Source organism: Octopus sinensis, linkage group LG2 (genome assembly GCF_006345805.1).
Source record: "Octopus sinensis linkage group LG2, ASM634580v1, whole genome shotgun sequence".
Classification (NCBI taxonomy): domain Eukaryota; kingdom Metazoa; phylum Mollusca; class Cephalopoda; order Octopoda; family Octopodidae; genus Octopus; species Octopus sinensis.
The window spans coordinates 61,523,561-61,538,902 of NC_042998.1; the positions used below are offsets into that span (position 1 = coordinate 61,523,561).

Consider the following 15,342-nt stretch of genomic DNA (forward strand, 5'->3'; position numbering starts at 1 on the left):
AATGGTGGCTTTGTTTCTCTGTTGCGCCTCCGCCACCTGGGCCTCTCACGCGGCTCCAACAACTTCGTTCCTTAGAGCACGCATCCTAGCCCTGACAACACACCCTTCGTGTTTAGCGTTGAATTGTTGTTCGAGGGCCAACCTCGCCACCAAAACGTCGGATGCGAATCCACTTCTAATCGCCACTTCTAGCTTCTTAACTACTCTGTTTCTACCTATTGCTAGTGCTTTGCCATACTTAATCGCTTCTGCTTTTACAGATCTCTTGAGGGCCAACCACCATTTGTTGTTGTTGATGGCTCCCGTCAAAGCCCTCTTTACTAGCGTGCTAATCCGGTCTCTGAAAACCTGTCTCGACGGGAAAGACGCGTTCAGTTTCCAGTAGCCGGGACTGTGCCTATGTGTCTTATCTAAGTCTAGCGTATACGTCACAAATTTGTGATCCGTGTAGCTGACTATGTGGAATTGTGGACACCCTACGCTATCTCTATCTACTGTTCTACACAGTATCCTATCTAGATACTATCACGGTGACCCGATGCGGTTACTCCATGTCCACGTTGGCGCATTCAGATGGTCGAGTCGGAACCTATCAGACAGTTGAAAGCGTCTGAGCAGGTGTCAGAGGCATTTGCATCCCCGTCTATTCCTATCTCTGCCCATGTAGTCTTGATGCGTGTCCAAGGTAGCATTACAATCCCCCACTAAAAGTAAAGGATGAGACATTCCTAGGAATACTTTAGACGTCGAAAAATATCTGGCCGACCTATTAAAGGCGGTGTGTAGACTGATACGAGTCGAAAAGCGCACCCATTGCTGCCGTCGACATACAGGACAACCAGTCTTCCTTCCGGGTCTACGAATATTGTTTTTACATCGAAGTCCAGACTCTTCCGAAAAAGTACCGCTGTGCCACTACAGCCTATTCTCAGCAGACAGGGATAAAAATAAATGTTAAACTGTCTTCCAAACATGGACTTTAGGGCCCGTGGATTATGGAGTCTGGTCTCACTTATGGTTATGGTTTCTTGTTCATGTGACTTTATGTTGTTTAAGAGGTGCCCTTGTTTCCAAGGGTACCCCAAGCCACGCACATTCACACAACCAATGAGGTGTGTGTGTGTGTAAACACTAACAATAGGAACAGAGTCACTTACCGTTCGAAAGTTCTCCTCCTTCGGTTTTTCAACGAGCAGATCACTATAAAGGTTTTTGGAAGAGTACTCCTGGCATCTTCCAACCGCATAGGGGTAATTGGATTTTAGTGTGATGCAGGGTTAGTGTGATGTGCAATATTTTAATGTATTCTGGTGGTGTTGTGTATCGGTGGTTGCTTGTTTTTATGTCTCCGTGTGTCAGGTTTTTTTTAGTGGTTTTGGCCAACTTACGTGGAGCCCATTTGAATAGCGTCTGTGTAGCAGATAGATTAATATAAATATATATATAGATACGTATATACGTGTGTGTGTATATGTATGTATATATATATCATCATCATCATTATCGCTTAACGTCCGTTTTCCATGCTAGCATGGGCTGGACGGTTCAACTGGGGTCTGGGAAGCCAGAAGGCTGCACCAGGCCCAATCTGATCTGGCAGTGTTTCTACAGCTGGATGCCCTTCCTAACGCCAACCACTCCATGAATGTAGTGGGTGCATTTTACGTGCCACCGGCACAAGTGCCAGACGGGGCTGGCAAAAGGCCACGGTCAGATGGTGCTTTTTATGTGCCACCGGCACGGGGGCCAGACGAGGCTGGCAATGGCCACTCCCATAACACTTAAAACAAAACATTAACAGCATCAAACTCACTGACCTGGGGGAGGGCCTACAAAGGCTATGGGCACTTCTCTTTCCCCCAGACACAGCAAGTTTTTTTAAAAAAGGGACATCAAATGACTTTTACTATCACATGTGTAGTAACTGGGTCTTCTGCCAACCCATTCATCTCTTTTCTTATCACACTTGTTGTGTTCAAATTCTAAGGCCCTGCACTAATCACAAATCTCAGTTCTTCTTTCCTAGAATGTCAGACCCACAAAGGCTATGGATACTTTCTCTATACCCAGACACAGTAAGTTTTTTTAAAAAAAGAGGACCTCATATGACCTTTACTATCACATGTGTAGCAGCTGGGTCTTCTGCCAACCCATTCGTCCCTTTTCTTATCACATTTGTGTTTAACTCCCCAGGCCCTGCACTAATCACTAAGCTCAGTTCTTCCTTCCTAAAATGTCAGACCTCTGGAAATTCCTTCCCTGCTCTCGTCTGCCGAGCAGGTGTTGCTGTGCAACAATTTAAACAACACATTACTGGCATCAAAATCACTGGTTTGGAAGACCCTTGGGGGTGGGGAGGCCATGGGCACTGCCCCTTGCTCTGGGTCCAGCAAGTGAAAAGAAATACATATACAAATATCCAAACACACAAAAGTAACATGGTACACACAAACATACACAAATATACACATTACAAATATTACACAAACATACACACACACACTCACACACACGCGCACACACAATTACACACATAAGTACAAAGCACAGACACTCACACACACACACACACACACACAATTACACACATAAGCATAAAGCACACACACTCACACACACACAAAATTACACACATAAGCATAAAGCACACACACACACACAATTACACACATAAGCATAAAGCACACACACCACCATTGGCCTTGTCTCCAGAAGCTCTAGATCTGGATATATTGAATTATTTACAAAGTTCTTAGCAGCTTAGGTGTTGGGATTTGATCTGAGAGAACGGTATTTATCTCTGTGGAAGTTGGAGCACTGAGAGAATTTACTTTTACACACCGACAACGGAACGTCCTTGTTACTAAGGAACACTTTATTCAACCAGTGTCTGAGTTGACCACCGGTCAAAGCTAGTTTACAGTCTTTTACATCCGCCTCACCAAACTTAGCAACAGCAACCGAAAATATGAAACCAGTCATGAAAGCGTCAAACCCAGATGAATGTCCACATGGGGCTGATTTTGTATTTTTTGTGGATTCCATGCTGTGAGAACTACCCAGCTTTTCATCTTTGGGGACAGCGCTACTTATGAGAGAATCGGTAATTGCTCTTATTTCCTCTAACATATAAGGTGAAGACTGTCTGGAATCAGGCTGCAGACTTTCTTCCAGTTCACCATTGACTTGACGGTGGGGACTGTTACTTGTTGTTACTGCTGCTGTAGTTATTGTTGATGTCAATGACGGTGTTTATGTCAATGACGTTGTTGATGTCAATGGCGGTGTTGATGTCAATGACGTTGTTGATGTCAATGATGTTGTTGATGTCAATGACGTTGCTGATGTCAATGACGTTGTTGATGTCAATGGCGTTGGTGTCAATGCCGTTGTTGATGTCAATGACGTCGTTGATGTCAATGACGTTGTTGTTGTCACCGCTGTCATCGACACCGTTTCATCAATGTCCATTGTGTGAGATGAACTGCCATTGCTTAGTTCTTCAGAGACTCTGGAACAACCATTATCACAGTCACTAGCATCCGACAAACCTTCCCTGTTGCCACCGTCGGATGGACGCACGTGTTTTGCAGGTGATGCATCGTCCTCATCCGATGCCAAGTTTTTGGTCGCAAGAAGCGCCGAAGCCATGCGCTTCTTCTGTTTCCGTTCATGCTTCCTCTTCTTTTTCACCTCTATCTTCAGCAGATTGTGTTCATCAAGATCCAGGATCAAATCCACATCATTACTTTTTGTATACTTACGCCCACTGCGACACCAACCATGGGCGGCAAACATTTCGCAGGCAGTCTTGCAGAGTTTCTGTGTAATTTCTGAAAAATGTCTCTTCTGCAATCCAAAATAACTGCAAGTCACGTCGGAACATTTGTTCTGGTAGTTGAGGAAAGATGTCGACACGAAGCTGTTGTTAACGTGGATGCTGCTTTTGTTGTTATCACGAATACATTTCTTGAAAACATAAAGCAAATACGAAGCCGACATTCTCATTACATATTCAATGAGATATTTTGTGTCAAAGATCCCAGCTGAAAACATTTCGGATAGATTCGAGACGAAAGTATATTTATTATATATATTATATATATATATATATATATATATATATATATATATATACATATGCATACATATATATATATATATACATATATATGTATGTATGCATATGTATATATATATATATATACATATATATGTATGTATGTATGCATATGTATATATATATATATATATATATTTGTAAAAAATGAAGTTCGAAAATGCTGCTGTATTATACAATTTTTAATTTTTATATATACATTATAACATGTTTCAGTTCCTGAAATGAACCTTATCAAAAAAAGTTATATATAAAAAGAGACAGCTCATGCCGTCAAACACAAGAAATTCATTTATAATACACAACGGAGTCAGACATCTTAGAGTTCATGTATAGTTGATATATAGTTCATGTATAGTTGATATATAGTTTGAAGTATATGTTCAAAGTGTTCGATGCAGTGGCCCACGGTGGCGATACGTATTCAATACAAAAAACAGATCAAAGTGGTGGAAAGCGGTCAATACAGAAGATTGATGTTTCCGAAAGAGCGAGGAATTCATTTTTACCTTAAGCAATTGTGATGACCCATGGTGGAAGTTCGCTGGGTGGTTCTAGTGATTTTTTGTGAAATGCTCGGTTTTATAATGCCTGTTAGGTGGTCAATCTAGCGTAGCCTGACGTCATCAATGTTTTGACCAATCGTTTCGTTAGGTGGCTTTAATCAAGTGGAACGGGACGTCATCATTATTTTGACCAATCGCTGCATTATAACTCCCTCTTGTTTGTTTCCTGTCTTGACCAGTCGCTTCGTTAGTCAAGCATAGCGGGACGTCATCCAGATTCTGCCCAATCACGACTTATAGCTACATTAGATCTGCCCCCTGTCTGTACTTGTTAGGTGACTATTCAAGCAGAAAAGGACGTCATCAATATTCTGACTAATGACTGTCCCCTGTTTGTATCCTGTCCATTCTAGCAGAGCTAGACGTCATCAACTTGTTGACCAATCAGAATCGGGTCTGACCCTTAGCTGTATCGTATGTATCAGGGTCAGATTTGCACGAAAGAATTTTTTTCCCTTTTTTACTAAGGCATATTTCCGTCAGAGTGAGTGTCTGTTTGAAGTAGCGGCCGTGGTGAAATTTGGTTCTCCTTTTCGGAGGACTTATCTTTTGTTTTAGTATTCCTGGCCCAGGGTGTTTAAACTTGGTCTAAATTTTTTTATGAAATATAGTTCTTTATTTTGGCGTTGTGTGAAGGTTGCGTTGTCACTGAATTTATAGAGCGGGTTAGTTGTAAATTTCGGATTTACATTTCCAGCACATCTATCTATGTGTCCGCTGACCGGTATTTTGCGGTAATCAGGGTTTCTAATTTGTGATTTATGCACCGCCATCCTGTTACGTAAGCTATTTTTTGTATGGCCTATATACTGCCTATTGCAGCCTGCGCATGTTATGACGTAAATTAAGTTTTCTGATGCGCAGGTGAAGTTTGTTCTAATGGTGAACTGGTGGCCTTGTTCCAGTATAAATTCTGATCCTTCTTTCAAGATGACACAGATTCCGCAGTTGGGCCTTCCACATTTTCTAACTGCTGGTTTTGTGGTTGATGTTGAGTGCAGTGTAGCTTGGGTTAAAATCCTTTTCAAGGATTTTGGTTGCCGTTTACTTTTAATGATGGTGTGTGTTTCGAGGATCCGGTTCATCTTTGGGTCTCCCTTTAGTAGGGCTGTGCTTTGTAGTATGGTGTTGAAGGCCTCATTGTTGAGTGGGTTGTGTGTAGAGATGTAGGGAAGGGTTTTTAATTGTTCTTTCTTTTTTTGTTTTGTTTGTCTCAGGTCTTCTATACTTAATTTAAGTACCCGTTGGATTGCACTGTCTATTAGGGGCTGTGGATAGTTTCTATTTGTGAGTGTGGTTCTAAGTTCCTGGAGACGTGTGTGTCGGGTGTTTGTGTCTGATATTATGGTGCAAATCCTTCTAGCTAAACAAAAAGGGACATTCATTCTAGTGTGTCGTGGGTGGCATGAATCAAAGGGTAGGTACTGTTTAGAGTCTGTCGGTTTATAGTAGATATCTGTCTCTATTTTGTTGCCGGTTTTCTTAATGAGGATGTCTAAAAATGGTAATTCTTTTTCGTTGTGGTCCATCGTGAATTGTCATTTATTCCATTTAATAGAATTTTAAATTCCTCAAGTTTCTCTATGCCTTTGTCCCAGATGATGAAACAGTCATCGAGGTATCTTTTCCAGTTGTTATGGATATAGGTGACGAAGGTGTTTCCATATTTCTCGAGTGTCATCCGGTATAGTATTTTCTCGAGGTATCCCATCACTAGGTTGGCAAAAGATGGTGCAGTACGCGTGCCCATCGCTGTTCCCGATCTTTGCCTGTAGAAATCATTGTCAAAAATAAAATAATTGTTCTCTAAAATGAATCTAAGTCCTTCTATTATAAGGTTTTTGTTTATGCGAGTTGGGGGTTCAAAGGGGTAGTTATTCAGCCAGAAGGTGATTGCTTCTATTCCTAGGTTGTGAGGGATGTTAGAATAAAGATTAACTACGTCGAATGATACTAGAAAGGTTTTCTCATTGACTGTTTTAGGGAGGTGGTTGAGCATATCTATATCGTCTCTTACGTAGCTTTTGATGTGTTTTAGGAAAGGTTTAAGAAGTGTGTCTAAGAAATTGCTGAGGCGGTGAGTTTCACATGCTGGCCCTGCTATTATCGGTCTTAGTTTAAGATCATTTGGTGAAGGGATTTTGATGAGTGTGTCGGTGGATGTTTTGCACGTTTCTCTAATGGTTTGGCTTTTGTGTACCTTAGGGATACCATAGAACAAACTCGATTTGCATTTGAAGTTAGTGATGTATTCATACTCCTTGTTCGTGAGTCCTTCTTGGTATGTGTTGATTAATGTCCTAAGGTTATGCATTATTTTTTGCTGGTTATACTGTTGGGCCCTTTCATAATACGTTTCATCTCTTAATAGGGATAGCACTAAATTTTTATAATTGTTTGTATTCATTATTACTATCGCGTTGCCCTTATCTGCCTCCTTAATTGTTATTGTTTTGTCTTCTCTTAGTTTGATGAGGTCGTTCCATTCTCTTTTGTTGAAGTTAGGGCTGTGTTTTTGTTTCTTGATGAATTGAAACGGGAAATTAGTTATGTAGTCACAATAGCGGTCTAAGGCTTTATTCTTACCTTTGGTGGGTGTGTAATTGCTCTTGTTTCTAGCTATTGAGTCCTCCTCTATTTGTTTGTCTTGAAATGCCTCGGTGAGTCTTAGTTTTCTGCAAAATTCCGAAATATCATCTTTCATTTCATAATAATTAGAACGTTGTGGGGTGGGTGTAAATTTAAGTCCTTTGGAGAGTATGCTTATTTCGTTAGGTGTAAGTTCTTTGTTTGAGAGATTGATTATCTTAATTACCTGAGGTTTCTTTTGTTTATCCTTTGCCATCGTGTGTCCCTGTTCCTGTGTGTGGGGTCTAAAAAATGGTTGGTGTAGTTATGTTCAAAGCTATTATTTATCTGTCTCATGTTGTTATAATTGTCAGAGTGAGTTTGTGGTGCTCTGTTCTGGAGTCTGTTGTTGAACCTAGTGTTACGTCTTAGTTCCTCAGGTGTATTGTGTTGGTAGTTGTTTCCTCCGTAGTGCATTTGTTGTTTGTTATGGTTGTATGGTTGGTTCCTGGGGTGGATGTTTGGTAGTAGCGTTTTGGTTTGGTTATGTGGGTTGTATTTTATAGTATTGTATGTTGTGGCTCTTAGGTTCGTGGAATGGTGTGGTGGGACCCTATAAGTGTTTTGGGGTTGGTGTAGGTAGTGTGGGGTGCGTTTTAAATGCATTTTTCTGGTGTAGAGTGTGTTTGGATTTCTTGGTGGTTGTTCTGCTCTGTTGGTATGTCTATTTTCGAACTGGTGTGGTGGGCCTCTGTAGGTGTTTTGGGGTTGGTGTAGGTAGTGTGGGGTGTGTTTTAGGTGTACTTTTCTGGTGTAGAGTGTGGTAGGATTTCTTGGTGGTTGTTCCGTTCTATTGGTATTTGGTTTTGATTTGCTTAATTTTATGAAGGGGTTGTTGGATATGTGTTCATTTTTGAAGTTATATGTATGTATATAATATATATATATACATACATACATACATACATACATACATACATACATACATACATACATACATACATACATATAAAATACAAAATAAAGTGAAAATCTACAGATGACTTGTTTATATGGTTAAAGAATATATTTAAATCGTTTTGTTTTTAAAAGTGCTATAGAATTTTGTGTATAGTAACATTGTTTTTGGAGAAATAACAGTTTCGAATTTTCTTCTCAAGTTTCTTGAAGTTTTTTTATCGATACTATGTCATCTCTTCGCTATGATTTGAAGTATGAGAGCTTTAGACAGGGGAAGGTAATCAGGGATTTTTTCGGTATAAGAGAGTTAATTATAAATATTGGGAATGACTAGGTTTTATTAATTTAACATGATTTGGTTTAGAAAGAATAGAATGTTAGAAGTGGTTAGGTTTTGATTTATATATATATATATATATATATATATATATATATATATATATATATATATATTCTAATGAGGTAAGTTTCCTCATTTAAAAATGCTAGGTTAATTTTGGGCTTATATTATAAGTAGGTTTCCTTATTTAATCTAACTTATGTTGGTGTTCCAATGGCACATTGATAAAATGGAAAGATTAGAAATTGTGGCAGTAGTTACTTTGCTCATTTCTCAATGTGTTTACTAAAGGGTATCACCTGTATTTTGGGAATGCAATCTGCTGTAGATGCAGAGGGCATCTGCATCTGAGCGATAATCCCGTGGACCCTATGTAGTTTTGGTGGCAGCCCGAGCATCCAGGGGACCTAAAATTACGATCCATTATAGCTGAAATTCAGTTCTGGCTGAACCAATATCCAGAAGAAATACCGGAAAGAATCAGCAAAGAATTCATAATTGAATCCGTTGAATTCATCCCATGAAACAACCACTTTCTGTTTGACAAGATGTTTTATCAACAAAAATCCGGGACTGCCATGGGTACTAGGGTAGCCCCGGTCATTGCGAACCTAACAATGAGCTATCTGGAAATAATAATATACCAAGAATCTTTATCTACATTTGGAAACCCTCTTTCCCAATACATAAAAGAAAATTGGAAAAGATTTCTAGATGATTGTTTCAACCTCTGGAATGAAAACACAATTTCCTGAGATTCAAAAGACTATTGAATATTTTTGTTTAAATTTGTAAAGTATTTCAGGAACTTTGAGATAAAGTTCCTGCTTAGAAACATAGCCATGGCATCCCAAAAAATATCAACATCTTTATTATGGTATTTAGGAAGAAATAAGAGGGAAATCATGCCAGGGGTCAATACTGCAGTCCTTAACAAAAAAGGTTAAAAGGAACCCTCAAAACCTCAGTCTACCAACCAATAACCTAAGTTACAGTTGTCCCATTGTGTCAAGGTTACACAAAATATCAGCAAAGGAGTCACATCACCATCATTATCATCATTTAACATCTGTCTCCCATGCTGGCATGGGTTGGACAGTTTGAGAGGAGCAGTTAAGCCAGTGGACTGTGTCAAGTTTGAGTCTGTTTTGGAATGGTTTCTACATCTGGATGCCCTTCCTAATGCCAAACACTTTACAGGGTGTACTGGATGCTTTTCATGGAGCACCAACATTGGAGAGGTCTGTTTTGGCATAGACATGGACAAAAGGTGGTGCTACAGGATCAAAGTAGATTAAATCATTGTATAAGAAGAAATAAGATGTTTTCAAATATTTTAAATATTTATTTATTTAAAAAAAACAGCCATATATAAGTACATGTTTGGTAAAGTTTTAGTAATATCAGGATCAGTCTTTGTTAATTACATTATAATTCGGTCTTGTTTCTTGACATTTCATGACCCACTTTTCCTACAAATCTCATCCACTTATAAAACAGGACCCACACATATGTATACATTCTTTTATTTATTTCAGTCATTTGACTGCGGCCATGCTGGAGCACCACCTTTACTCGAGAAAATCGACCCTAGGACTTATTCTTTGTAAGCCTAGAACTTATTCTATCGGTCCCTTTTGCCAAACCGCTAAGTTACGGGCATGTGAACATGCCAGCATCGGTTGTCAGGTGATGTTAGGGACAAACGCACACACACACACATATATATATATATACGATGGGCTTCTTTTAATTTCTGTCTACTAAATACACTCACAAGGATTTGGGCGGACCCGAGGCTACAGTAGAAGACAGTTGCCCAAGGTGCCACACAGTGGGACTGAACCCAGAACCATGTAGTTGGTAAGCAAGCTACTTACCACACAGCTACTCCTGCACCTATATGTACACACACATGTATATATGTACACACACACACTTACATACATATATGTGTGTGTGCAATCATTAATCCAGACACATTTTCTTCTCTCCGTTTTTTACTTCATTCCTTTCTGTTCCTTGTTTGTTCTTTTCTTGGCTGTCTTTGTTTGTACAATTTTCAACTATACATTTACACACACTAATACTTTTCCCTCAATGAGATATTCCTCTTAACATGATAAGGCCTTTGTGGACAGTTCTTTTTTATCAATGCTTACTGGTTACACTGAGTATTGGTCTACATGTGTACTTCATATGCATAACATGCTGCATGTATTTATATGTGTTTGTGTGCATGTATATTAGTAAAATTAAAATATTAGTGTATATTAGTAAAATTACAGTACAGTGAAAAAAAGGTATAGTGAAGCTGCCATGAAGAGTGGAAGATCCAACATTTCAAATAGACTCTTCCAGAGAATAGTTGCCAAGAAAGAAATTAATAAGGGACAACAGCTTTACATCCTCTGCCATGTCGAGTATGCACACTGACATTACACATCCATCAGAGCATACTGGCTTCATTCCTCGCGAGTTTACGCATGTCCTCAGCAGTCACAGCCCATGTTTCACTGCCATGTAGCATGGCTGTTCGTACACATGCATCATACAGTCTGACTTTTACTCTGAGCGAGAGGCCTTTAGTCACCAGCAGAGGTAAGAGCTCTCTAAACTTAGCCCAGGCTATTCTTACTCTAGCAGTTACACTTTCAGTACACCCACCCCCACTACTGACTTGGTAACCTAGATAACGGAAGCTATCAACTACTTCTAGTTTTTTCTCCTGGAAAGTGACGGAAGTTGTTTTCTGCAGATTTTCAGTGTTTATTGCTCCTGAGCATCTGCCAAATACAAAAACTATCTTCCCAGTTAGCCTTCCTTTAACATTGCTGCACCTCTTATGTGTCCATAGCTTACACTGGGTACATCTTATAGAGTTTCTACCTACACCTTTCCTACAGATCGAGCAGGGCCATCTACTTGAAGGCATTTGTGGTTTATCTACCTTCCTACTTATTAGGACTTTGGTTTTAGCTAGGTTGACTCTAAGGCCCCTCAATTCTAATCCTTGCTTCCACACCTGAAACTTCTTCTCCAGTTCTGATAGTGACTCAGCAATTAGAGCAAGGTCATCAGCATAGAGGAGCTCCCAGGGGCATCCTGTCTTGAATTCCTCCGTAATTGCCTGGAGGACTATGATAAATAGGAGGGGGCTGAGGACTGAACCCTGGTGGACCCCAACCTCTACCTTGAATTCTTCAGTGTACACGTTGCCAACCCTAACCTTACTTACAGCATCCCTGTACATGGCTTGCACAGCTCTCACCAGCCATTCATCTATCCCTAGTTTCCTCATTGACCACCAGATAAGGGATCGGGGGGACCCTGTCGAAGGCTTTCTCCATGTCAACGAAAGCCAGGTACAGGGGCTTATCTTTGGCTAGGTATTTCTCCTGCAGAAATATGGCATCAGTGGTTCTTTTCCCTGGCACAAAACCAAACTGCATCTCATCCAAGTTGACTCTCTCCCTAATCAGTTGGGCTATGACCCTCTCCGTAACCTTCATTACCTGATCCAACAGCTTGATACCTCTGTAACTATTTGTATCTAGGGCGTCACCTTTACCTTTGTAGCAGTTGACTATTATGCTGCTACACCAGTCATTGGGTATGACTCCTTCGTGTATCACCTGGTTAACTATAAAGGCGACTAGGCTATAGCCGACACTGCCAGATATTTTGAGCATCTCTGCAGTAATTCCTGATGGGCCTGGGGCTTTCCCTATCTTCATGCTTCTAATTGCCTTAACTACCAAAGAACTGTCAACTCGGATAGCTGGTCCCTCTGTTGGGTTGACATTCGGCAGGCTCTCTTTATCCCATATACTTATATATACATATATATATATATATATAATACACACACGATATGCATATATGACTGTGAAAAACCATAAACCATTTATTAAGAAAATTAGTTATCAATATTTTCACTAACATATTTCCTATAGAATCATGAAACTAATTCCTTCCAAGTGTTTTCCTCAGGAGAATATTCTTCTATCATAATATTTCTGTTGGAATATTGAAACCTTTACATCACACCTATTTATTAAATCAAAACAAATTTTAAATTTAATTTTTAGAAAAATTCAATTTTAATTTTAGAAAGAATTCAATTTTAAGTTTAGAAAATCTAACACAAGTATAATCAGTCCATGCCATGACAGCCGGCTTAATTTTCAAGATGAAATATTAAAAGATCTTTCAACAACTCGTAAGATTGTAGCAATAAACATGACCAAATAATTAAGTTTCCTGTTCTGTCTTTCCTGTGTATCAAGTAAGTCTTATCTCCAAACAAACAAGTTTTCCATCTGATGTTCTGCTAGACGTGTTCCAGTAAACTCAGATAATCTGAAAGGATCTGTGATTCTTCTATAAGTAAGAAATCAAGGTAATCTTCAGAATCTCTGGGTAGAATTTTCCTGAAATTATCCAACACCTCCTTCTCTTTCATGTCTTGTTCTTGAGTATTTTCTGTCAAAATAGAAAGGATTATAAATGTAAAATGCCAGTTATCATTTTATCTTTTACTTGTTTCAGTCATTGGATTGCAGCCATGCTGGAGCACTACCTTGAAGGATTTAATCAAATAAATTAACCCCAGGACATATTTTCTTTTTAATCTGATGCATATTCTATCAGTCGATTTTGGCGAACCATTAAGGGGATGTAAATAAAACTGGGACAGACCCAAAGGGAGGCCTGAGGGACACATGTCTCCCTCAAGAAAAGAAGTGCGCCCTTTTAAATAATATTATAAGTCTGTTCACCGAAGTCCCAACTGGTGAAGCACTATCAATGATTCAAGAAAAACTAAGGACAGACATCCATATAAAAGAACGCACTAGTATGCCAATAAGAAACCTGATGAAAATGTTGACTTTCTGTGCAGAAACTACCTATAGATAGATATACCTACAGTATAGATAGATATCGACATGAAGAGAGTTTAGCTATGGGTTCACCATTATCACCAATAATAGCCAATATATACATGGAATACTTTAAGAATTTGGCTTTAGGATCAACACCACTAAAACCAACACTATGGCTGCTATATGTTGATGACACCTTCATACTCTGGCCCCATCAGGAAGATGTCCAAGTGTTGTTAGATCATGTGAACTCAATAAAGCCATCCATACAGTTCACAATGGAAAAAGAAAAAGACAATCAGCTAGCATTCCTGGACGTGTTAATAACACACACCAGGTATGGATTCAGCACATCCGTATACTGCAAGCCGACCTTTGCTAGACGATCCTTCAACTTCAGCTCCCAACATCCATACAGTGTAAAGAGAGGGATTGCTCAGTGCCTAAAACCTCGAGCAATGAATATAAGTAGCAATCAAGCTCAGTAACAATCTATTAAGCAACAACTACCCCAAAATCACTCTCCACTCCAATCATGAAGAAAAGAGAGGATGAAACTGATAAACTAATCACAGTCTGTCTACCCTATGTGAAAGGCCTCTCTGAAAAGATACAAAAGATATGCGGCCTATATGACATCAGGGCAGTATTCAAAAGTAACATAACACTTTGCAAATATCTCCTTCAAGTAAAACCACCAATAGAAGAGAATATGACTAAGAACTGCATGTACTCCATCCCATACAGCTGTGGTAGGTAATACAAAGGCAAGATATGCTGCCACCCCAAAATAAGGGTAGAAGAACATCGCAAAGTTGTGACATGGGGAGATATTGATTAATCGGGTATAGCTGATCAAGTATGGAAAAATGGAGACCACTTTCCCTGTGGGATGAAGTTAAAATAATAGACAGAGAACACCACTGAGAAATACGAAAACTAAAAGAAGCAGCACATATGCTAGGACACAACAACCTCCGAAGCAGACTGAGTGCAGTTAGGAACAGCATATGGAAAGTGGTATTAAGGAAGGATAGGAGAATATTAGATTTATAAGCCTTTGGTAATAACAACACCAACATCAAAAAATACCTTTTCCCAAGACACCTGATGAAGACTGGAGGGCATATCAGCCGAAACATTGTGTTAACAACAAACAAGATGAGGACAAATATCCATCAATTGTAAATTCCTCATCTCTTAAATATAGAACTGGAATATATATATACATATTGATACAAATGGTAAGACAACAAAAGAAAGAAAGAGACCTCGATATTATGTAAATAGAGGAATTTGTCTGTAAATGTAATATGTGACAATTATTCGGTAGCCATGATAAAACTCCAAGTTTCAGATGTCAGACTGGAAATCCACGCCGCCCTCTCTTCAGTTATCCAGCCATCGGAAAAAATGCTATATATATATATATATATATTTATCATAGTCCTCCAGGCAATAACGGAGGAATTCAAGACAGGATGCCCTTGGGAGCTCCTCTATGCTGATGACCTTGCTCTAATTGCTGAGTCGCTATCAGAACTGGAGGAGAAGTTTCAGGTGTGGAAACAAGGATTAGAATCGAAGGGCCTCAGAGTCAATCTAGCTAAAACCAAAGTCGTAATCAGTAGGAAGGTAGACAAATCACAAACACCTTCAGGTAGATGGCCCTGCTCGATCTGTAGAAAAGGTGTAGGTAGAAACTCTATAAGATGCACCAAGTGTAAGCTATGGACACATAAGAGATGCAGCAATGTCAAAGGAAGGCTAACTAGGAAGATGGTTTTTGTATGTGGCAGATGCTCAGGAACAATAAACACTGAAAATGCTCTGAGACCAACTTCCGTCACTTTCCAGGGAGAAAAACTAGAAATAGTTGATAGTTTCCGTTACCTAGGTGAC

At 39.4% G+C, this 15,342-nt stretch overlaps 1 protein-coding gene across 1 annotated transcript; it reads right to left on the reverse strand.

The window, feature by feature from the left end:
- Nucleotides 1-1,960: 1,960 nt before the first annotated feature.
- LOC115224779 (target of EGR1 protein 1-like) lies at nt 1,961-4,074 on the reverse strand. Its single transcript, XM_036513684.1, has 3 exons — nt 3,410-4,074; nt 2,664-3,253; nt 1,961-2,432 (listed from the first exon to the last, which is right to left on the reverse strand). The coding sequence occupies exons 1-2, from the start codon at nt 4,054-4,056 to the stop codon at nt 2,761-2,763; spliced, it is 1,140 nt and encodes a 379-aa protein (XP_036369577.1). The 5' UTR covers nt 4,057-4,074; the 3' UTR covers nt 1,961-2,432; nt 2,664-2,760.
- Nucleotides 4,075-15,342: the final 11,268 nt, after the last annotated feature.